Source organism: Lampris incognitus, chromosome 12 (assembly GCF_029633865.1).
Source record: "Lampris incognitus isolate fLamInc1 chromosome 12, fLamInc1.hap2, whole genome shotgun sequence".
Lineage (NCBI taxonomy): Eukaryota > Metazoa > Chordata > Actinopteri > Lampriformes > Lampridae > Lampris > Lampris incognitus.
Window position 1 is genome coordinate 22,373,695 of NC_079222.1, and position 25,993 is coordinate 22,399,687.

At 41.6% G+C, this 25,993-nt stretch overlaps 1 protein-coding gene across 1 annotated transcript in view; it reads left to right on the top strand.

Annotated features, from left to right (window-relative positions):
* LOC130121572 (astrotactin-2) overlaps window positions 1–25,993 on the top strand; it is a 570,216-nt gene that overhangs the window by 464,841 nt on the left and 79,382 nt on the right. The window contains exons 16-17 of the mRNA XM_056290419.1: window positions 3,242–3,346; window positions 7,671–7,850. Of these exons, the coding sequence (XP_056146394.1) occupies window positions 3,242–3,346; window positions 7,671–7,850 (285 nt within the window). The remainder of the gene's footprint in view (window positions 1–3,241; window positions 3,347–7,670; window positions 7,851–25,993) is intronic.

Below are 25,993 nucleotides of genomic sequence, written 5' to 3' on the forward strand. Positions count from 1 at the left end.
ATTTGCCATAAAAAACAGCCTCGTTTGCCGCCTTGCTGAACTTCTTCTGGGCATCAATGAACACCTGATGACCATATGACTGTCATTTGTAAATAACCAAAGCATCACTGTCATCAGTGCATATGCTCAAACACTTGACTCACAAGATGAAATAAAAGAGACCGTCTATGCCAACCTGGACAATGTTCTCACCCAAGTCCCCAAGGAGGATGAGTTAAACCTACTTGGAGATTTCAATACCAGAGTGGGATGAAATTACAACTAGTGGAGAGGCATAATTGGCAAGGAAGGAGTTGGAAACACAAGCTCCAATGGCATTGTGCTGTTAACAATATGCTTAGAACACAGCCTAATCATCACCAACACACTCTTCCACCAGAAGAACAAATTTAAAACAACCTGGAGGCTCACTGGTTCTAACATTTGGCACGTCGTTGACTACATTATTGTCTGTCAAAGAGACAGATGCGAAGTAGTAAACACCAGAGTGACTGCAGATGACTGCTGGACTGACCACTGCCTTATTCACTCCACCCTGTCCATCCAGCTTCACCGGAAAAGAAGGGTGCAGAAAACACAGATCCATCCAAAGCTCAGCCTCAAAAGACTTACTGATACCTCCTCTCGTCAACAGTTCCAGGCTATGCTCAGTACATCGATGCTCAAGCAGTATCAAGATGATATTGAAAGCCACGGGGATATGCTCAGGACGGCAATCACTGACATCTGAACAAAACCATTCTCGGACATAAGATGAAGAAACGCTGGGATTGGCTTGATGAGAATGACCTGGAAACCCAACGGTTAATCAACATCAAGAGGCAAGCCTTTACCATCTGGAAGAATGACAAACTTCTAGCAGACAACGAGTCAATCAAAGAGAGATGGAAAAAGAACTACCAGGACCTTTTAAACCGGGGCTCTAGCCCTGAGATGGATTTCCTCCAACAACTCCCTCCGCAACCCAAAGAGGAGGACATGACAGCACTACCTAGTCTAAGAGAATCCAGGATGCCATCGGGAAGAGGAAAGTCAACAAGGCTACTGGTCCTGATGGAATACCGGCAGAAGTACTGAGGGCAGGTGGACCTACACTCTTCAGACATATCCATGCCCTGCTACTTAAAATATGAGAAAAAGAAGAAATCCTTGTGCAACTTAGGAACGCACTGAATGTCTCTATTTTTTTAAGAAAGGGGATGAAGCTGAGTGCGGAAACTACCGTGGCATTCCTTGCTTTCCACCGCAGGGAAAGCCCTGGCTAGGGTCATGGCCAACAGACTCCTCCCAATATCAGAGGAAATTCTCTCAAGATCCCAGAGCAGTTTTCGTCCTAACAGAGGTACCATGGACATGATTTTTACTGCTCGCCAACTCCAAGGAAAAGCCCAGGGACAAGCTTAACCAAAGGTTTTGATTCTGTAAACCGCCAGGCCCTCTGGCTAATTCTGTCAAAAATAGGCTACCCTGACAAATACATCAGAGTACTATGACTACTACATAATAATATGTCAGCTAGAGTACTACAACCATGACCTCCACTGTGCTACTGAAAAGAAGCACAGACTCAGAAAGGAGCGAGTTGCCAGAAAAGCCCAACCCACATCCTCAACCACTTCTTCATACCCTTGCCCACACTGTCCCAAAATAGGCGGCTCCGGGGTCAGCCTCTACACCCACCTGAAGACCCACAAGGACCTCGAAGGAGAACTGTTATAATCGATCCCGAGTGACCGCCGATGATGATGTGTGTGTGTGTGGGTGTGTGTTGTGTTTATGATATTCTTTTTCATTTGCTATGACATTTTGCCTATAAATGCCACAGTCAGGACAGCCTGCTGACATTTTCTACCATCCCATATCTGACAAAAGAGCAAAAACGATATCGCTCATGTACAACTTTACATTTTTGTTTTCTTTTAAAGCTCCAGCAGAAACTCAAAAAATTTTTAGTTGAACCAATTTTACACATTTTTGTAGGATAGCACATTCATGTACAATCAGCATAATAGAGCAACATACCATTTTTAGATAAAGTGATGGATGCTGTTATTGCTAATGTAGGGACCATACCTGCTCACCGTCTTCCAGGATTATTACAGTTTACAGCAGCATTATCCAGTATATAGACCTATACAACCATGAACACATTAACTCTCTCTCTCTCCCTCTCTCTCTCTCTCTCTCTCTCTCTCTCTCTCTCTCTCTCTCTCTCTCTCTCTCTCTCTCTCTCTCTCTCTCTCTCTCTGTCTGTCTGTCTGTCTGTCTGTCTGTCTGTCTGTCTGTCTGTCTCTCTCTCTCTCCCTCTCTCTCTCTCTCTCTCTCTCTCTCTCTCTCTCTCTCTCTCTCTCTCTCTCTGTCTGTCTGTCTGTCTGTCTGTCTGTCTGTCTGTCTGTCTGTCTGTCTCTCTCTCTCTCTCTCTCTCTCTCTCTCTCTCTCTCTCTCTCTCTCTCTCTCTCTCTCTCTCTCTCTCTCTCTCTCTCTCTCTCTCTCTCTCTCTCTCTCACATACACACACACACAGAGCAACAGAAAAAGAGCTCTGGACCCTCTAAATCCTCGCAATGTACCTCACATGATCCGCCAAGTGACAGCCAGTTCCACCCAATTCCAGGGGACTGTGGCCACTCGGATATTAAACTAGAGACCTGAACTCCCACCTCTACTCCCTAATCCTTCCATTACCTGAATTGGTTGAAGCATTTGCTCCATATAGGCTCCTGATCTCCCTCTCGGAGTCTGCTAGGTTTTCTTCAAAAGAAGAGAAAATGTGTATGTGAGCATGCTTAACACGCACACACATAACTAGTTGGTGTACCTTTTTATCCGCCTCTTTATGGCTTCAAGTGTAACCGACTAATTTTGGGAATGACCCTAACATTAACCAAAGATGGATTTGGAGTGTAATGATATGTGATGTCTGGGCAAATATCTGGATAGCACATAGCCAGTATTTGTGTGGAATAAGGTCAGTAATGAAATGATAATGGATAATTTTCCATAGGAAATGTTCGACAGACATATGTTTTTCTCTTACTTTCAATCACCATTTATAAAACTGCCCATAATTTCAGGGAGACCAATAATTTCCTCATTTCTTCCTGACCTGAAGAATATTGTTTTGTGGAAAAAAATGCCTTTTTTCCCCTTTATTTTGTATTTTCATGCACATGTATTGGCTTCCTTTCTTGATCCCCCTCTTTTATCTGTCCTTTTTTTCTCTCTTTCAACTTCTCTTTCAGGTGATGCCCAGTTTAATGAAGCTATGGGCTATCCCATGGTTCAGCAATGGAGAGTGAGAAGCAACTTGTATAAAGTCAAACTCAGCTCTATCACCTTGTCTACAGGTAGGAGGTAGCAGAGGTTTACAGGAATTGTGTAACGTTTCTCCATTAAGTCAGTGTTGTGAACATATGAGTTTGATATTAGGATATGGTTTTATAATTTCACAGAGCTACACACAGAAATGGATTAAAATGCAGTCATGCTAAAATACATTATGTTGCTGTTAACATAATCAGTTTACCTAAACAAGTCTCAACCTGTGTTCTGGTATTGGTGAATAATTCATTTCTATTCAGTGTTGCTAACTGGTGATGAAATGCTAAGTAAAGCAGATTTTATATTGCATATACAATCAGTCACTCGTACAATCAAATGTCATTTATGTCACTCATTTTGTGCATAAGAACAATGCACTGGGTTGTACATGAGAACAAGGGGAAAAAAAGATTGTCCAAGTAGTATGTGACATGTTTACAATGGGAGCTGTACAGTCTCAGATACATATGAACTGCAGAATTAATCATTTGTTTTTTAACAGGTAAGACTTAACTTACCCATTCATAATCAGTCCAACAGGTATTTCTAAAAAAAAAAAAAATGGCTGGATGAAGTAATATCAAAGATATTATGAAATGGACACTGATAGTTAAATAGTAAAACTGCCATCCCGGAGGTTTTGCATTTTTTTGTCCATTTAAAATGTGATGACGATCTGGCATTCTGTTGGACATAAACCAGTATCACAGTTGACCAGCATTCCAATATAGCTGGATGTAGCAGCCAGAGAGAATTAGACCTGCTGACATTGATTTTCTTGGACTACAAACAAGATGTAGCAGCTGTTGTGGTGTGTGTGCTGTCAGCTCACCAGTAGTCTGCACCCTTGTTAAAATGTGATCCTTGGTCCAGAGCTAATGCAGACAGTCTAAACTTCATCAAATTACATCGCCACACTGCCCTATATATGATCACCTGTCTGCCAGAAGAATTGCCACATTGGCAACATGTTTCAGTCTTTATTCCTGCCGAAGCTGTTTCCAGCACGCTGCACCAGTGTTTGTCCTATGCGGTCAAAATATTTCAACAGTGGTATACAGAGACTGGAGAGTATCGCCAACCATGATAGAGATGATAGTTATTCTTATGTAACATGGTCCAGATGGATAAAATAACAACTTATCAATGAAGAAATTAGGTGTTTACTTAAAAAAAAATATTAGAACAAATATTTACACATTTATGGTCAGTATTTGGCCATAATTCAGTAATAATAACAATAAAAATAATAATTAATAATCATAAGAATAAGTATATTATTATTATTATTATTGTTATTATTATTAGTAGTAGTAGTAGTAATAGTAGTAGTAGTATAACAGCAACAATAATACTAATGATAATCATAATAATGAGAACCATGATAATAGTAAGTAGAAGAAAGAGGAGATGACAAAGAAAAAAAAAAGCAGAGTACTTCTTACTCATTTCAGAAGTAATATTATTGTTTTGATTGCTTTTCCCATAGCACAATAATTCATTACACTACTTGCAAAACTTATTTGCTGCACCTTCAAAGTTGACAAATGTATCTCCTTTTTACTCCAGAAATAAAAATAATTTTGATGCTTTAAATAGTGTCTCTTTAGGGATGATTCTATAATCTTTGGTCTGATATTCTGAAGAGATCATGACGAATGACTCAATATTTCAAAATGGTTAGTAATGTTATTGCTTAAACTAAAACAGGCCTTTTTAGAAATATACATGATAGAAACATTATTACTGTAATATTGACATAATAATATTGCAGTGTAAGATTTAATCACAATTTTCACTGTAATTATCAACATGCAACAGCATTATGTGTTTACAGCAGGAATTATATTGCAATAATTGTTTTGCTGGTCTTTTTAGGGTTTCAGAACTCTTTTTTTTAAATTATTTCCTATATACCTGTTGTGATTTGGCATATTACTGACTGATTCTGCATGGTTGACAGTTGGAGATCATCTCAAGGTCCATAGTTGAATAATAGACCCATGCCAAAAAGGTTGCAGTGCTCATCTTTAGAGACTAAAATTGAGAAAAAAAGGGGGAAAAAATCCAAACGACACATGGATACACTTAATGGCTTCTCCATTACTTAAAGGTACAATCTGCAATTGATACACACAGTAGCAGTCTGCTCCACTTCTGCCGTTGTTTTGGTCAGACTTCGTAAACATGTTAGCTTTATTATTTCTGGATAAGGAAACCCGCTGGTGCTGCATCAATTTCAATTCATTTTGAGGTTTTCAACTGTCTCCATTTTCCAAACAAATTCACATGTTGACTCAGTGGCAATATATGTCATGTTTATTGTTGTCAGTACAGTGTTCATGTTGTCGCAGTTCTCCACATAGTCATGGTGGCGCATATCGTTAGAGATTGTACCTTTAAATGCTTGAAACGCTTGCAATAAAAAAAGTGTATGGAGTTTTTTTAATTAATGAATACTATATGAACTGGTTTAATACAAAGCTTTACTGCATCCAAATTCCAATGCTTTAACTGGAATCCATCATTGTTATTTCCAAGAAAGGAAATTCACTTTTAGAGAAATGAAATTACTGTACATTAAATACTTCATGGTTAAATGGTCCAACACAAAGATGACCAGGCATTAAGAGTCAAAACTTGTTGTATGTCAGTGTTACGATGGGTCACTTGAACAAAAGGGAGGACTGAAACCACTGGATCAGTTCAAACTCTTTCATTAGTCAGATTCTGCATTGAGCTTTCGTCGTCCACTGTTTGGAAATTACATTTAATTTTAGGTCTGCTGGGGCACTGATGGTATCACATCACTGACTACTTCAGATGGGACACTGCTAATAAAAGTCAACCATACACTGCTGGCTTATAAGGTACATTGCATCAGTTGCAAAGAACAGTCGGATGGATGGGTCAAATTTGAGTGACAGGGCACAAGTTTCAGAGAGTCAGTTATTTATTTTTGGTGGCTAAACTAGAAATTGCCTCTGCCTGTTGCCAAACAACAAGTCAAAAGTCATTTGGGAGAGGCAGCCTACCTCACAGTTAGTACAGATAAGGGTAGAAGTTCTAAACATGAACTAAAAATAAGAGTATTGGATTGAATGCAAAACACCCTTTGGCATGAATTGAGAAGATTGAGGAAGGCAGGACAATTGTACGAGTCTGAATTTTTTTTTTTTTTTTTTGTCATCACAAGTCCAGACGGGGTAGCACTCTGACACACTGTGGTAGCTGTGTGCAACTTCTGGGGTGTTAGACATTGGTGGTCAAATTTTGAATTACGAAGGAATTTTATGAGAGCTTTTTTTTAGCTGCTGATACAATTTATTTAATTATCTGATGCAAATAATTGTAGGAAATTTGCTTTTCAACTGGAAACACGGCTTTTGTTACAACCTCTACATAAGTACTAATATGCAGAGCTATAGTGATGTGTTGCAAATGAAATGAGATACTGATTTTTGACAAAATATTGCTGATTCCTGGTCTAGTAGGCAGCAAGGTGAGCTGCATCTGCACATGAAGATATGAGTGAACTACACTTTGGTAAAAGGAGTTGTGCGTGCTTAATAGGATACACTGGCATGCTCGAGATAGGAATCATACAAGGGACCTGGCATCTTTGGAAACTCTAAATAGGAAAGGGAGGCGATCCCTTCGCTCTTAATATTGGGTGGAGGGACCTGACAACTCTGGATCTGGGCTGGAGGTATACCTGGAAACTCTGGAAATGGTGTGAGGGTGTCACTTGATTTTTTTTTTTCGGGAGATTTGGTGGAGGAATCTGACATCCTTGGATATAGGTGAAGTAAGAAATATGGCAACCCTGGAAATATAATGGAGAAGGGACCCATCTTCCCTCATTAATGGGTGGAAAAAATGAGGAGACTGAATGAGGGAGGGAAGAGGGATTTACTCTCTCAGAAGAAAAGGAGGACAGCCCTGACATTCCTATGAGGGGAAAGGAGGGAAATCTAAGCATTTAGGGCATAAAGGATGGAAATAATGCTACTCATCTGTCTTGGAGAGGTTTGTTAATGGGTACGTTATGACATCTCTTAAAACAGGATATTCTAATCCTATATACATCACAACACAGTGATGCAGCCAAACCACTGGCTCTCGAGCTACTGATTGACTGAAGGGTACTTAGACATCAGTTATTCTCACAATGTTTGTTTCTGGTTAAGTATGAAAGTGGGACATATTTTCACATCTTGCTGTTAACAGTAATACATGCGCAACAACATATTTACACCACAAGGCTGACTGACCTTTATATCCAACCAATCTTCCCCCTCCTTTTGGATACAAAATCGCTATTCTTCCATCTCCTTCTTGACCTGGTAGGCTTTTCCAAGGTGCTGAAGACACTGTCAGCGGAGAGCACACGGGAGGAGCTGCTGGCCTTTCTCCAGCAGTATGGCAGCCACTACGTGTCTGAGGCCCTGTATGGCTCTGAGCTCAACTGCAACATCTACTTCCCCAGCAAGAAGACCCAGCAGCAGCTCTGGCTGCAGTACCAGAAAGGTGAGCAAGCAATCCAGCAGACACGAGACAAGGGTAAAAAGGAGGGTGGGAGTTGGGGACTGAAGAGGCTAAAGGATTCAATGGTAGTCATATCTTAATGTTAGATCACAGACTGTTCATAGTGTTCTGTAGCTAAAATGCACAGGGCATGTCAAGTTTTAGGAGACTTGATGAACTAAACTGTGTTTTGCCAGCATACCATCAACCATTTTAAATATAATCAAATAACTCATGAAAACACAGAAGCAACACAAGAAGAGTCAGTATAAGCAACATGAATTCATCATGATAACACTCACCTGTGCATGTATCCTACATTTAAATTACTAACATGTGATGTACTATAACGGGATTCGTTATTAAGCATGTCTTGGCTTTTCAAAATTATGCATGGCCACTGAGTGTAATTGTTCAATTAGAAGGTGTTGCGTACCAAATCTGCTTTTAATACCAATATACAAAATAACAACATACATGGGCAAAAAGAAAGATATTTAGTAAGATAAGGTTATGTTTCATACTGCTTAAAATTTTCATTTTTAAGATCTTTGTAAGTATTGCTGCAAGCCTCCCTGTGAAATGGCTCGCTTGTCATATTGAGTACAGACAGTGGAGGGCAGTAATGCCAGCAGGAATTAAAACAAGACTAAACTTAAAAAAACAGTCTATTCCTTCAGCATTGTGCAAAAGTGAAAATAGGGTATTTTCCAGCCATCATCATCTAACCTTGGTCCATTCACAGTTTTAAAAGGACTATGAATGTCACCTGTGAACAGCTTGGAAAAATGTCTTGATCCTTGGACAGATGTATTGGCTCAAAGAGTCCAGTGTAAATATGTGCGGAAATATGTATGTGACCTTAATCGTTCCCGACAACATTGCTGTTCAATGTTTTAAAGTGAGAACAAGACTTTGTCCCTACGTAACATAATGTCCTTTTATGATGTCCCAAGGCACTGTCACGTTTAATTTATTATTAATCATAACATGTTGGAATGGAACTGGAACAATACCTGGATTATTCGGCATGCATAAAGACAATACAATCAAGTATTTACTATATGTTGACAGTTTTTTTTCATAACTATTATGGGCTATACACAAAACCTAAAAACATGTTGACAAAAATCCTGAACACACTACCAAAAAAGACACAGTGTTATTTACCTAACTGAAGATGGATGATAAAATGAGTCAAGAAAAAGTTGTCACATATAATGTTGGCCGTCATTAATGTTTATTGGACTCAGTAAGTTATCAACAATACAAACATGAAGTTCAGACTAAACAGAGGCCTATAATGTGAATAGCACATGTTAAGGTCACTGCCTCCAATGAAGGGCTTGACAACCGAAGAACACAAACAGCGTCTGGGTCTGTAAAAGCACATAAATGACTGGCTGTAATGTCACAATCTAGTAAATAAAAATAAATCCATAAACTCTGAATAGTCAAATAAATAATCCCTGACAATTTTTTTTTTACATCACTGTTACAGTGTGACTAGGTCATCAGAATCAGAATACTTTATTTATCCCCGAGGGGAAATTGAGTTCTATTACAGACACTCACACTCTAATAACTAAAAACAACAAGATACAAGATAAGAAAATAGAAACAGAAACAAACAGAAATAAAAAATAAGTAAGAAATAGAAATAAGAACAAAATATATCAACAAGCATGGTGCACATAATACCCTATCTATACTGCACTACCGCAGCACACAACAAGCAGCACAAACAAAACTCGACAGGGCCAATCCAATTACCATTAACTCAGAGTGTCTGACAGTCAGAGTCTGAGGGAGGAGTTGATGTTCAGCACATTGATGTTCAGCACAGGTCTTTGATGTTCAGCACATTGAAACAAGGACACTTCTTTTTCCAAGCATTTTATGCTTTCTTTCAGTGTCAACATAATGTCTCATTTGGGATAACATCTGTGCTGATATTTGTGTAAGAAGTGCTTGCACTGACTACTTCAATAAAGTCTATAATAAAGTCTACTAAACAAGCTATTCTAAGGATATTGTTGTCATGCAGCTGAGATAGACTCTGTCCAACCATTTAAGGATTGAAATCCTTTGGTGATATGACAACACATGTCATAACAATATAGCAAATATCTGTGGAAATTACTAACTGTATTTGAGCTTAAACGTTTTTGCATATTGTATTTATTTTAGTCATAAATTTACAAAAGGCATTGATGTTATTGTTTACAATATATATTCTGTTATCAAATATGTTTCTGGCCATCCATTAATGACTTATCAAGCCTTAAGTGCAAATGCAAGGTCAGCGATAGGATACCTCATTTAAGATTGAAAGTGACTTCTGATTTCATGATGTGAAACTGTTAGCCCATGACACAAGCCAAACTAAAGCAAAAAGTGAAATGGTGTACTAACTCTCACATACAGAACTAATTATCATTACAACAACAGCAAAACAGTATTCACTTTAATACATCAAGCCATAAACATTTAACATGTTGACCTCTTTAGATAAATTGGTAGAAATAAATTGAAGTGAGTGCTAGTTTACTTTTCTCATACTAAAGCAAAATCAGCTATTTTAGATTGTGGTGACAGTTTGTTGGGTTTCTGCCGTCAGTAACCAGTTCTCTGAGTCTGACTAACTATGTCTGCCGCTGCCAGCTAACAGGGCCTCACACACCTCATTCTCCCCCCTGACCGGGGAGGAAGTCTCCAAGCTTCTGCTGGACTCTCATCCCACTACCTGTCCACTGGGCACGATACTTTCCAGCCTGCTACAGACCATTTCCCCCGCAATTAACTCCACAGTCACACACATCATCAACTCCTCGCTTACAACGGGTGTGTTTCCCACCGCATTTAAGCAAGCTTGGGTCAACCCACTGCTGAAAAAACCTACACTCAACCCAGCCCAGGTTGAGTGGGCTGGGTTGAGTTCTTTCAAAAATACTTGAGTGCACAGTTTTTAACCAAGTCTCTGAATTCCTTTCTGAGAACAATCTGTTTGATCCAAATCAGTCTGGCTTTAAGCGGGGCCACTCTACCAAGACTGCACTCCTGTCGGTAACAGAATCACTGCATTTGGCTAGAGCTGCTGGTCAGTCTTCAGCTTTATTGCTGCTAGATCTGTCAGCTGCCTTTGGCATGGTTAACCACCAAATCCTCCTCTCCACACTCACTGAACTTAGTATCTCAAGTTCTGCCCTCCACTGGTTCACGTCCTACCTCTTGGGGAGATCTTTTAGAGTATCTTGGAGGGGAGAAGTGTCCAAACCGCATGGCTTATACACAAGGGTACCTCAAGGGTCAGTGCTTGGTCCCCTTCTCTTCTCAATATACACCACCTCATTTGGTGCAATCATCTGCTCCCATGGTTTCTCATACCATTGCTATGCCACTGTGATGTTATCTGTAGGAAGAGCTAGGTATTTGACAATACCCAGCTCTTCCTACAGATAACATCACAGTCTCAGCACAGATATCGTCATGCCTTGCTGATATCTCTGCAAGGCATCTGCTAAATGAAATTGTTAATTGCAATTGTAAATTTAAGGATATTGAATGTAAACTTCTTTCTGGCTCCTTCCATGTTTTGTTTATGGTTTTTATGTTTCCAGCATTTCCATCATGCCCAAAGACTTCATGTGATTTTCGTTTTTTAAATGTCACAATACAATAAATTGTGGGATATTATCTCAAGCAAAGGCTCAAAGTCTGTGGACAAGCCCTCATGTACTTGCAGGTTTTACTGTGAGACATTCTTGAGCTCTGACAGACTTATCAGGACTGTGCACCTAAATCTGTGAGTGTGGACATTAGAATTGGGCCATAATAGCCCAAGCTTGATGAAAGTAAGGTGTATGCAAGCTTCTCAATAACTTTCATGGTTAATATCTGATAGGAGCTCTTCTTGGGATGGTTAAAGACAGCTTTGCGCAAAAGGTTAATTTCATCAAATGTCAAGTATAGGATTACAACTAATTCCAAGGTTGGAAACTTCAAAAGGGGGATAATTTGACTAATGGAGGGAAGGTGGGTTGTTCGAGATCCTGAAACTCGGTAGCAATTCCAACTGGGATAATTATGCTTAAAGTTGTGCCCTAGCCAGACATACACTCACCGGCCACTTTATTAGGCACACCTGTCCAACTGCTCGTTAACGCAAATTTCTAATCAGCCAATCACATGGCAGCAACTCAATGCATTTAGGCATGTAGACATGGTCAAGACGATCTGCTGCAGTTCAAACCGAGCATCAGAATGGGGAAGAAAGGTGATTTAAGTGACTTTGAATGTGGCATGGCTGTTGGTGCCAGACGGGCTGGTCTGAGTATTTCAGAAACTGCTGATCTACTGGGATTTTCATGCACAACCATCTCTAGGGTTTACAGAGAATGGTCCGAAAAAGAGAAAATATCCAGTGAGCGGCAGTTCTGTGGGCGAAAATGCCTTGTTGATGCCAGAGATCAGAAGAGAATGGCCAGACTGGTTCGAGCTGATAGAAAGGCAACAGTAACTCAAATAACCACTCATTACAACCGAGGTATGCAGAAGAGCATCTCTGAATGCACAACACGTCGAACCTTGAGGCAGATGGGGTACAGCAGCAGAAGACCACACCGGGTGCCACTCCTGTCAGCTAAGAACAGGAAACTGAGGCTACAATTCGCACAGGCTCACCAAAATTGGACAATAGAAGATTGGAAAAACGTTGCCTGGTCTGATGAGTCTCGATTTCTGCTGCGACATTCGGATGGTCGGGTCAGAGTTTGGCGTCAACAACATGAAAGCATGGATCCATCCTGCCTTGTATCAACGGTTCAGGCTGGTGGTGGTGGTGTAATGGTGTGGGGGATATTTTCTTGGCACACTTTGGGCCCCTTAGTACCAATTGAGCATCGTGTCAACGCCACAGCCTACCTGAGTATTGTTGCTGACCATGTCCATCCCTTTATGACCACAGTCTTCCCATCTTCTGATGGCTACTTCCAGCAGGATAACGCGCCATGTCATAAAGCTCGAGTCATCTCAGACTGGTTTCTTGAACATGACAATGAGTTCACTGTACTCAAATGGCCTCCACAGTCACCAGATCTCAATCCAATAGAGCACCTTTGGGATGTAGTGGACCGGGAGATTCGCATCATGGATGTGCAGCCGACAAATCTGCAGCAACTGCATGATGCTATCATGTCAATATGGACCAAACTCTCTGAGGAATGTTTCCAGTACCTTGTTGAATCTATGCCACGAAGGATTAAGGCAGTTCTGAAGGCAAAAGGGGGTCCAACCCGGTACTAGCAAGGTGTACCTAATAAAGTTGCCAGTGAGTGTATATCTCCTCAGACATTTAGATGTGATGTGATTCGTATCAGAATAATGGCAGCCGACACGAAAAGGAACAGGAACATGAACAGGAAGTTTTTAACAACTAGGAAAACTCGCTCACATTCTGCCCTTAGGGCGCCCGGGTAGTGTAGCGGTCTATTCTGTTGCCTACCAACATCGGGTTGGCGGTTCGAATCCCCGTGTTACCTCCCACTTGGTCAGGCGTCTCTACAGACACAATTGGCCGTGTCTGCGGGTCGGAAGCCAGATGTGAAGAGCAGGGTAATTGGCCAAGTATAATGAGAAAGGTGGGGGGGGGGTCTGCCATTTATGGGTCATTATCGCCATCTTGTGGCAAGGAGTGAAAATTGATTTACACCACTGGAGCTTGTCTTTCTTAGCTGTACATAAAAGCAACTTAAAATAAAAAATAATAAATGCACAAGAAAACTATGAATAGAAACTGTATGGGGGGGGGTTCCTAGGAATGGCAGATTGAATGTTAAAATATTGACAGCCTCCCCCACTTTCAAACAATAAAATGTCACCTGATGTTTTATCATAGACACCAACTGATATGTCATGGGTCTATTCTTGAATAATTAAAAGGTTATCACCAAAAGGCATTTAACTGTCCCATATAAAACATTCTTCTGATCCCCTTCAATCGTACACTTTTAATGATCAACAGGAGACGTTATCAATGTTCAACTGAAACTCAATGTCATATTCTCAGCAGATTAAACCATTAGAATTGTTTTTCAAGAATTATTAACATTTTCACCTCATTTAGATATATCCTAATCTGTAACAGACTCCCATTCAACAGCCAACACTATATTCCTGTCTACACCACACTTAAATTCTACATGCCATTATATGTCCACAAATGCCTTTACATTAGTATACACACATTTACTCATTGTCAACACTGTATAAGTGCAGAGCCGATGTCTTTTCAGCATATACATATATATTTGTGTGTGACTGTACTTTTTTTTTTAAATGTAATGTCTTTTCAGTCTGTCACACCAATGTCTCGGCCATTGTCTTTATATTTGTAAGTGTCTAAAGCCTCCAAAGTCTCTTAGAACATGAAGATGGTGTTCTTACCTCAATATTGTCCATACCTGTTTCCCTGATGGTGGGTTGATCCAATGAGTCATTCGTCAGTATACTGGGTGGTTGTCTCATTCTCTATGGGTAGCTGTTCCATGGTGGTGATGGCTCTCCTGAGTCAGAGCTTTTGCCTCTATCGGGAGTTTGCCCCTCTGTTGCAGATGAATATTCATCTTGGTGCTCCGGCAGGTTGTGCTCATTCTGTGGTACGTGGGGCTCAAGATACTCTTCTCCATTGTCAGGGATGGCAGGCTCACTTACCTCAAGTGCTGGAACAGCCAAACTCCTGCCATGGTGGTGATGATGGAGGAGCCTCCTCAGAAACAATCCATCCTAAGAAACGCTCATCCTGCTTAAAGACCTTACATTTCTGTGGGATGAGTTTGACACCATGTTTTTTGTACCTCTGCAGGACAGCGCTAACATGCTTCACGTGGCTGTCAAAGGTGGGGGAATGGATGAGGTTGTCATGCAGGTAGGGCTGGCAGACAACATCACGAAGGCCCACCAGGCACTCCTCCATACTTCTTTGGAATTCTGCTGGTGCTGAGCTGAGACCAAATGGTATACAGTTCCACTGATAAAGAACCTAAGGTGTTATAAAAGCTGCCAATGGTCTACTCTCCGGGTCCAGGAATCCCTGGTGATATGCCTTTCCTTGGTCCAGCACTGAAAAGCACGAGTTGTCATGCAGAGAATCTAGCATATCTTTGATCCTGGGGATCGGGTGCTAGTCGAGGACAGATTTCTGTTAAGTTCTCTGTAGTTGCAGCACAGCCTCAATGCCCCAGACTTTTTTTCCAAATGCAGACGATCGGTGAGGAGAAGGGGGACCTTGACTGTGATATCCATCCTTGGTTCAGGAAATCCCGCAGGTAATCCTTCACATCTTGATGCAAAGGTTTTGGCACTGATGTGTAGGTCGAACAGGAGTCGTGTTTTGCAGGGTGATGTGCATTTTTAGAGAGGGAATACATCCAACATCCTCATCATCATAAGTGATAGCAGGACATTCTTCGCGTAACAGCTGTCTCATAATCTGCTGCTGATTTTCAGTGAGGTGGTCTAACTTTACCGGAGGAGCCCATTGAGATGGCTTGTTACTCTGGTGTGGGGCAGTGGTTACCTCAACAAACTGAATGTCAGGTTGTGGGGGGCTCTGTTCAGGTTGCTCTGCTGTGCTCTCAGATGTGAACAAATCGGCTGTAACTGGATACACTGCCTTTATTTGTTGCAGGTTGCCCAGTATGGTGTGGGGATTTAGGGTGATGTCATGTTTGTTGGTGTTGGCTGTTGAGACAGGTATGTAAGCTGACCAATATTGACCAGACCTGACCAGGAAGGTCTGGTCTGTATTGTCCCCACATTCCCAGTATCTTGAGCATAACTTTAGCTGTGTTTATTGTCACTGGCTGATTCTACGGATGGTTTGTAGTTTTGATTGCCGCTTTACCCATTTTTAACTATTTCTTCAGTCACATTGAATCCAGTGATAGGTTGTTCAGCCATGCTGGGGTCACTAGAAACCAGAAAGGGGGGAAGTAGTGTCTTTTCTGTGTGTGTGTAACAGTCTAAGTAAAACTCTATCTCCACCCAGCCATCAAAAGTTATTTCTGTTTGATTTGCTACTAATGCAACCAATGGCTCTGGCCCCAAAAGTTCAACAAGTGACCAGACTATGTGTGTGGAAGGTGTTGTTTTCTCCACCCATCATGAAACTCGCCTGAGCTCTAGTGTCCCACAATGCCTCAACGGCTACATCGTCTAGATGACACTGGACCACACATCTCTTCCCAATGAGATTGATGAGCTTAGCTTGGCATTGACAGGGAACATGGCATGTGGGTGTGTCACCGGTTGGCTGACTATTGTTTGACTTTTGAGTAGCAGGAAGAATGTCTCCCTTTTCACCTGATGGGCTCTGTTGACCGTCACGGAGAGATGCAGAGTTAACCTGGGACCTGGAAAGTGGGTGGGCTACTGTGGGTCCCGGCTCAGCAGCAACCTCCCGTTTCCCTGCATCAGTCTCCTCTGCCTGCAGCCATGGGAAAGATGGCTCTCTTGTCCGCAGTGGTAACAGTGCCTACATGATTCACTGGCATGCATCTCTTTGTATGCCTGGCATCCTCGTGCCCCTCTCACAGCTGTAGGTAGGCCTGTATCAGTGCTGGGGTGTGACTTTGTTGCCTCTAATGTCTCGCTGATTTTTTTTTTTAATTTCAAGAACCTCAGCTTTGAGACCCTCAATGAACTTAGCGGTGTCTGGGTCAGGGTCTTTACACTGTCCCCATTTCTTTTTTTTTGTGGACGCTGTCAAACTCCCTTTTGTCCAGGTTTCTTTGTTTGTGTCTGTTCCTCTGTTAAGAGACAACCGACTGTTACCAGCGTTGCTCAGTGTATATCTAATTTACTTTCAGTGTTTTCAAGGTACTATTTCTCTTCAGCTTGTTCTGTTGCTTTAGCTCAAGACTGTCAGCTTAATTTATTCTCTCTATCAGGAGTTCATCTGTGACTTCGGGGTTGCTGAGGTAGGGTTTAAGATGAAACTTTACTGCCTCTCTAAGCAGACCAGTCTCTAAAGAATGTAGGAACTTGCGTTGGATTAAGTCTGGGCTAAACTCAGGGTCTGCAGTGGTGTAGCGGTCTAAGCATCGGCTTTGTGTCGATGCAGTTGCCCACTGGGGACTGGGGTTCGCACCCTGGTGTTGTCAGATCCGACTATGGACGGACTCGATGAAGCAGCAATAATTGGCAACGCTGTCTTCGGAAGGGGGGCGGAGTCGGCTTGTGTTCGTCACATGAATGCGTCTCTGTGTGTGTCGGAAAAAGCAGTGGTTCTGCCTGGATTCACCTTGTCACAGAGGTGGCGAGGCGTCTCCTTCGATACTGCCGGCCAGAGAGATGGAGTTGGCCAACATATGCAGTATGAGGGTGGGTGTTTGAACTAAAATAGGGATTGATTGGCCACTAAATTGGGAGAAAAAAGGGAAAAATCAGAAATACAATTTTTAAAAAAAGGTCTGGGCTGAACTGTTCGCCATCATCCTCCCCTCAAGACTTCCAGAGTTGTTTCTTCCTAAGCTCAATTGCACTGAAGAGAAAATTCTGTGAAGATTCCATAGGGTCTTGGGATATGTTCATGAGTCGATGGAGGAGGTCAGAGGATGAGTCAGCTTTATAGTGTCCTCTCAAGATGGAGTGGGAAGTGTGAGGTCTCGCTTGATTTCCAGTAGGTCGCATAGGTGGAGCCCAGGGCTTACATCTTTAACCACAGCCTCAATCATTTCAGTCTCTGAATAATCCCCTTTTCAGTCCAGATTCAGTTTGGTTAGCCAGGCTAGTAAAGGAGAGCTTATCTCTCTGTCTGGCTCCCCCGATTTGTCCACAAATCCGGAATTATTTCCTTAATGTCACCTCTGGTGTCTTAAGGGGTGTAACTGTGGTGACCTCCCTGGCTATCGTTGTATTGCTCAAGTGATCTCCTGATGCCCGAATCTTTTCCCTCCAAATTGAATATTAAAATAGTGATCTAACAAACCTGGCGCCACATTTACATAAGTATTCAACCCCCACTTATCAGTACTTTGTAGAGTACCCTTTTGTTGCATTAACAGCCATCATTCTCTTTGAGTATGTACAAGCTTTGCACATTCTTCTGGAGTAAGTTTTACCCATTGTTTTTGACAGAATTTGTAAAGGTCTTGCAGGTTGATGGGATGGCGCCTTTGGACTGTGATTTTCAGTGTGCCACAAATTTTCAATGGGGTTGAGGTCCGGACTTTGACTTGGCCACTCTAAAACGTTCACCTTTTTGTTGCTTTAGCCTTGTGCTTAGGATCATTGTCCTTATGGTAGGTGAACCTTCTCCCAAGCTTCAGTTATATGGCAGACTGCAACAGGTTTCCTTTCAATATTTCCCTGTATTTAGCTCCATCCATTCTTCCCTCAATTTTGAATAAGGTTCCCAGTGCCTGCAGATGAAAAGCAACCCCATAATGTTATGCTGCCACTGCCATGCTTCACTGTAGGGAGGGTGTTTTTTAGGGCATGAGCAGTGTTAGGTTTGCGCCTCACATGACGCTTTGAGTTTTAGCCAAGAAGCTCAACTTTCGTCTCATCTGACCACAAAACCTTTACCCACATCCTAACTGGTTCTCTCTCAAGCTTGGTAGAAAATTCCAAGCATGCTTTTTTATGCATAGTTTTGAGCAATGGCTTCTTTCTTGCCACCCTCCCATACAAGCCAGATTCATGGGGAGACCATAATATGGGTGACTCATGCACATTCACTCCAATTTCAGCCACTGACCTCTGGAGCTCCTTCAAAGTGATTGCAGGATCACCTGTGGCTTTCCTCACCAGCCTACTTCTTGCTCGGACATTTAGCTTTGTGGGACGGCCTGTCTTACAAAGCATCTGGGCGGTGTGATACAGCCGCCACTTTCTGACAATGGATCCAACAGTGTTCCATGGGACATCTAAACACTTGGATACTGTTTTGTATCCCTTTCCTGCCTTCTGCATTTTAATCACTGTCTCTTACTTCGGTATTATGCTCCTTTGTCTTCATTTTCTGATGGAATTCATGCCCAGCTAATTATCTTTACAGAGAGTGTTTTTTTATCCCCATAAATGAAACCATTACTGTAATATCTTACAGGTGCACACGAATTATGTCCAAATGTGTTAACCCAAGTTTGTTTTAGGAATCATTTGTCATTTGTGTAAACTTGGGGTTTTCAGAGCACAAGGGGTTGAATACTTATACAAGCAATACAAGCACTATATTTTAGTTTTTAATGTATTAATAAAAAATCAGTGAAATATAACTTATTTTGGCTTTGGGAACATGCTGTGAGAGCTTATGGGTTCAGAAATTAGTGATGACTGTCAAGAGGGTTGAATACTTTTGCAAGGCACTGTATCTTGCAAGTCACCATAGCTGGCTTTGAGAAAAGGTTCAGTAGCTCCTTACAGCTGAAGACTGGTCTCAATGAAGCCATCCTGGCTATAGCAACCCACCCGTTTTTCAAGATGATGTGGTTGCCCCCGAAATGAACTGCAGAGAAGAAGAGGATACACCACCTGTTTCTGCATTCAGCTGAAGAACTTGGCCTTATGTCAGAACGTTAGACTGCATCATCAAACACCGCTGAAGAGAATTAAGACGCTTTCTTCATCTTCTCTGACCAGGGTATGGGTAAACAACTCTCACTTCAGTGTCTTAAGGTTAAACTGCAATTTCATTAATTAATCATCAAAAATAAATATTCCATCAATTAAACAATAAATGAGTAACTAGTTTCATGTCACATTTTTAGATATTTTATATTAAAAATCCTTGAGTTTAATGTAAATTCATAACAACCTTGTCTCCCTGTTTGCCTGTACTGTTTCCAATCCCAACAACAGGAACTGAGAGTTGGGCAGAGAGATATTGCCCAGTCACACAAATCAGAGTTGGAGACCCTTTCATTTTCTGAAAGACCCCAGAAAGGACCTTTCCCCGCTGGATTTATATCCACTGATCAAGCTACTCTTTGTGAGATTCAGCACCACTTCACCATCATTGGCACCAGCTGAGCATCTTCTTCTTTGCAGGCATGGTTTACCACCCTCACAGAAGGTGATTAACAGCTGAACTGATGGAGAAATTAGTTGTGCTGCAAAACAACTAAAACTGAAATGTAAAAGAAAAAAAAGCTGTTAGATATTAGTTGTGCTGAAAAACAACTAAAATGGAAGGACTGCATTGTTAGGGGTACGCAAAGGAGTGTACTTTTTTTGGTTTGTTTTTGGCATTGGGGAAGATGGGTCCTTCCCTTTCTGTTCTACTATTTTGTACCGGCATACTCTGCTGTAATGGTACTGTTACATGTCTTTTGCACTTGTTCAGTTGGTTGCTTGTAAAGTTGGTGATCTTCAAAATGTACTTACTCCATTGCACTTGTATTTATCGATCTTGAAAAAGGCACCTGCTAAATCCCAAAGTTATTTTCTTCTGAAAGAACTAGGGCATCACTGTGGCCTAACCGTTCAGTTCCCCCTGTTGCATTTCAATTGGTTGTTCGCTCAGTCAGTCAGTGGTTGCTTTGACTGACAGAAACCGCCCGGCATGCACCCCTGAATTCGCAGCCTTCCACCTCCAACATATCCTGATTGGTCATGTTACGGCCACGGGTGTGTCCGTATAGTTTTGTGTTGCCTCCTGTATCACTCTGACTCTACATTCAGGTGCTCCTCATCACCTAATCAACCGGTCAACGAATCCAATCTTCATCAGCTGTTCAGTCTCCCATTTAAACCCCCACATGTCTTCAGTTCAGCGGCCAGCTAGTTTAGTTTGTGTGATATAGTTACTTTGTGTTTGTAACGTCTGGCCCGTTTTTGGTTTAGTTTGCATTGTGACTATTTTGAGTTATGTTTAGTTGTTTAGCTCTTTTGGGCGAGGGGATCAAGGTAAGATGCCCATGGGCAAACACCCCATCACGTAGCTTACCTCTGTTAGACACACTAGGTTAGCAGCGGTTGCCACCTTTTTGTCTTTAGGTTTGGTGCTTTTCAGCACTGTCAAGGGTGGGTTACTTTTGTTAATAGTTTGTTTTGGCAACCGTTCGGTTCCCTTGTCCTGTCATTGTTAATAAATATATTTATTTTATTATATCTATACGTTTATGTCTCACTGTGTTGCACCCTCACCTCACTGTTACTCAGTACGCTAATAGTTGCACCCTCTCCAGACCGAGGGTCGTAACAGGTCACTTCAAATCTATGATGTGGGGAAATTAGCAAAGCTCACCTTTTAATGTAGAAGGGTTAAGGTCAGACCCATACTGAGGCCACTAAAGGCCTAAAATGTGATATCAGTTTTATAGAATGTATTTTTGTATTTTCAGATAACAAATTACTTTTGCTTTAATTACATAAATTTTCTCTTACCAGTATTTTGTATTTTATTTGATACATTTAATGAGCAAGTATTTTTAATTTGTAACAAGATACTTTTTGATGTACTTGTGCACATCTCTGATCAAACTGCAGTTAGACCGTCAATTCCCAACATTTACACATCCTCCCCTTTTGGAGTGTGAGGTTTGCTGAGTTGACAGATGAAAATTGGATTAATTTGTTAATTTTACTTATTAGGCAACCTACCACATGAAATCACCAGACATTCACCAAATTAAGTGAGAGACATGGAGTAAAATAAATAGGAACCTGAAAGCACATCCGTGTTGTAAAACAGGGTGGCATTGTCTGGCATTGTAAATGCCAGACATTATTTCATATGACCACCAGATGGCTGCAGATGTCTTTTGTGTGTGTTGCAAGATGTTGTGGAAAGTGAAACTAATGTGGATATAAATTGATATGATCTTTTACAATGCTGAAGTGGTATATTTTGTGAATAAATAACGCATGATCTGATTATTTATTCAACTTCATGGCTCATCCCCCGTGGGCATGATGGAAATCAGACATGATGAGCTTGTACGAGATTAATATGATATTCCAGTCAGCCAGCATTGTAAGTATTTTTTCCCCCGATCACACCAAGTCTTTTATCAAATGGCATCCTTTACATAGAGGGGAGGCTGTAGTCAGGGGTAAATGAAAGGGTGAAACTGTTATTTGCCAGTTATAGGCAAAATGAGCTCATCACAAGGTTTTACTATGAGGGCAAAGTGACGATAGCCTCTCTCTTTTGACTTAAGTGTAATTGGGCTCTTAGGGCCACCTTTGAGCTTATATACATAGCATAAGAAGTTACCTCCCACCCTTTCAACCACACACCAACTTCTAAGAGACGAACTCAGAAGAGTGTACGCATACACGGGCATAGGCACGCAGTAATTACACACAAGCACGCACAGAGTTTTAGGGTTCCCACACATACTGGAAAACCTGGAAAGTTATAGACCCGTTTTCCAGTCATGGAAAACACCTGGAAAACTATAAAAGTGATCAAATGCCCTTGAAATTTTATTGAGATCATGGAAAATTGTCAAGTTGTCAATAAAAATTTATTTTGACATGTTGATGTAGCCAGGTAGTCTGAGCAGTCATTAAAAACAAAACCAGTCGTCAGACAGGTATGACGCTATGGGTTAGTCTCAATCACATGAATTTTTCATTGACAACGAAAACCTCCGCCATGTTGGAGGACAGCTAGACCTTAGCAACCACTGTTTACACCGAAGTTCTCATTGTCGAGCTGTGTTTAACGACATTTTAAGTGAAAGTCAGACAAACGTACGGAAATAAAACATCACAGTTGTGATCCACTCTTCGAAAAACGGTTTGCAAAATAAGTTTTACAAAGGATCAGATTCGATTTGAGGATTTTCAACTTTTAGGCCAATCTCATGCAATTCCGTGATGGCTTTGATCAAGAATTATGTACAAGCTGGAAAAACCAAGGAGAGATATCTAGAAAAACTTGCACTTATCGATATGTTACACCGATATTTTAACAAATTTACAAAACAAATGCAGTTTCTCCCCCTCTTGTACTAATTATATCCAAACCATGAATTTTTAAGATTTGCCTTATAACTGCTGATGATGAGGGACACAATTGAAAAATTTCTAACACAATTGAAATGTTGTCTTTATTTTTAAATGCTTTTGTTTCTTAAAAAAATATATTATAACAGTTTTATACAATGAATAATATATAACTTGAAAGTTGTATCAGTCTGAAGGAACTACTGAGTCACACACATTTGTCAATGTGCAAGAAACCAAGGCAGTTTTATCCACTGTTGTCATACCAGCACTGTCCTTATTACTGTAGGTAGTCTGTTGGTAAAATTCCTCTTAAAATTGCAAATTTTCTCTGTGCTAGCCCAATGACACGCTCCACATGGATATGGACGGATGTAATTTTTCTTGTTGCCTCGATTTCTAAAGGACCAAGCTGCTTTTTCCCTTTTGTAAAAGCATACTATTTTTTTATCTGTAAGATCTTCCCGACTTATCCTCGATATAAATTTTCTTCTTTCCTACGGCAACTTTTGAGTTTCTTCTCCTTGATGGCTGATTATTTGCCTTTTCTTTTTTTTATGGAGAGTACTACGTGTTGTAACTATAGCGTTATAAAGCTTACTGATTTTTTTTTTCAATAAGCCCTGTGATGGTCTGGCGACCTTTCCAGGGTGTCTCCCTGCCTGCGGCCCAGTGATTGCTGGGATGGGTTCCAGCATCCCCGCAACCCTGGGTAAGGATAAACGGTTTGGATAATGGATGGATGGAAGTAGGACTTGTTCCGCACCGTGTCAGCTCGATTGGAATACCAAAAACAGCGCAGAAATTAACCCTATCAAACCACGATAGGTATTCTGTATGAATCAAACCTTGAAACAAATTCTGTCCACTCTGCCTGTTTATAAAAGGTTTAGCATCGCGCAGTGAGAGCAACACAGTATCCTCTGGATTGGAGCCGTTGTCCTCCAACATGGCGGACGTGTTCCCGTCATGTGAAATATGACGTAATCCCTCAATTATTATGGTCCATTCGCGCTCCCTAGTGGTGTAATCGAGAGAGGGAATTGAGAATTCATTCGACATGTTTTCTTTTATATCTTGAGCGAGACGGGCCTGAGCACATAGTAGTACAAGCAGGTAGCTCTTTTACTGAAAGTTTGAATAGTCTAAACACTTTGATTTAGAGTAGAAAACTAGCAAGGCTAAATGAGAAAAGGTCCTTGAAAGCTGAAACATTAGTTATACAACGACCACGGAGCTGCCGACCTTTCCACATGGCATGTGTATCATACATTCCAGTGAGTTAGCTGTTAGCTAAACAGCAAATTAGCACTCTGGTTGTTGCTAACCTTGAAGATTGTTGCTTGATTATATTGTAGCAAATTCGGGGGTCAGTCCGGGAACCGCCGCAGCTGGGACATGAACCCGGATCTCCCGCACCACGTGTGACAACCAGTCGACTAAAGGGTCTGACCCATTAGCCAAGGGCTAGCGAGTCTATTTATCCGTGCACATTACACCACTACCCCCCTGCTTCAGGAAGCATGTCCCCGTGCACCAGCATATCAGCTCCCTCACGTACCTGGGCGCACGCGCCTCCAACAGCCTCACGGTCTCACCATCCCACTTCTGACACCAATGTAGCGAATTCAGGGGGCAGTCCGGGAACCGCCGCAGCCGGGACGCGAACCCGGGTCTCCCACACCACGGGTGACTACATTAACCAGTCGACTAAAGGGTCTGACCCGTTAGCCAAGGGCTAGCAAGTCTACTTATCCATGGTCGTTACACTACCCCGCTCCTTCGGGAAGCGTGCATACACGCTCCCTCACTCCTCTGGGTGCACACGCTTCCAGTGGCCTCACGGTCTCACCATCCCACTTCTGGCACCAATGTAGCGAATTCGGGGGGGGGGGGTGGGGGGGGGGGGCAGCCAAGGAATCGCCGCAGCCGGGACGCGGACCTGAGTTTCCCGCACGGGCAGCTACGTTAACCAGTCGACTAAAGGGTCCAACCCATTAGCCAAGGCCTAGCAAGTCTATTTATCCATGCACGTTACAATATGTTTTTTTTAAAAACAATCGGGGTGAACTAATTACCTAATTAATAATTTTTAAATAATGTGCATTTAGGGAAAAAAATGCTAAGTTAGTGGTTGATTAATTCTGCTACGGCAGAAAAACATCTGTTTCATATATCTTCTGTACTTTTGTTGTGACTGGTAGTACGTTCTAAACACGGGGTACGGGGTTGTCCAACCTTGAGGGTCGTCCCGGGTCGTCCTCTGTGTGGAGTTTGCATGTTCTCCCTGTGTCTGTGTGGGTTTTTTCCGGGTGCTCCGGTTTCTTCCCACAGTCCAAAGACATGCAGGTCAGGTGAATCGGCCACAGTAAATTGTCCCTAGGTGTGTGTGTGTGTGTGTGTGTGTGTGTGTGTGTGTGTCTGCCCTGTGATGGCCTGGCAGCCTGTTCAGGGTGTCTCCCCGCCTGCCGCCCAATGACTGCTGGGATAGGCTCCAGCATCCCCGCGATCCTGAGAGCAGGATAAGCGGTTTGGATAATGGATAGATGGATACCATGTTCTCGGTAAACTAATCCACTGAACTGGACAGATAAGATTAAATTCTAAGCTGTAGTTATTGAAATATGTGTAGTATATAAAGATTGTATGTATCCTGAGGAGAAACATAAGTGAGCTGTTGATATGGACAACTGGGTGATTACTCTGCACGTTTTTTGCAGGCTTTTTTTTTTTGAGACTGTACTACAGACAGTATTGTGCTACTTGAGCCGCTATCACCCCCACTGCCTTATGGTCCCCATTTCTGCTCTTACTGGATCTTCTCGAACCATCATCATATTCACTCTTCATTCTTTGGGGAGCCAGGATGGACAGTTTTTCTTGCTAAGGGTGGTGGTAGGAACTTAAGTGCACTCAAAAAAAAAAAAAAACAACAACAAAAAAAAACTCTTGCAACAGGGTTGAGCAAACATAAAGACTAATTTCATACTCCCTTGGTTATTTCCATGAAAGGTATAAACTCTATTTTATTCTAAATCTCATTTTTTTCTTACTATTTTTGTTGTTCTTGTTAAATAGTACACTTCCCTTAAACAAAGATATATGGTTGTTGTTGTTGTGAGTTATTTGGGGAAGGATTAAGTAATATCATTGCATACTTAACTACTTCATTGTATGCCAGTCTCCTC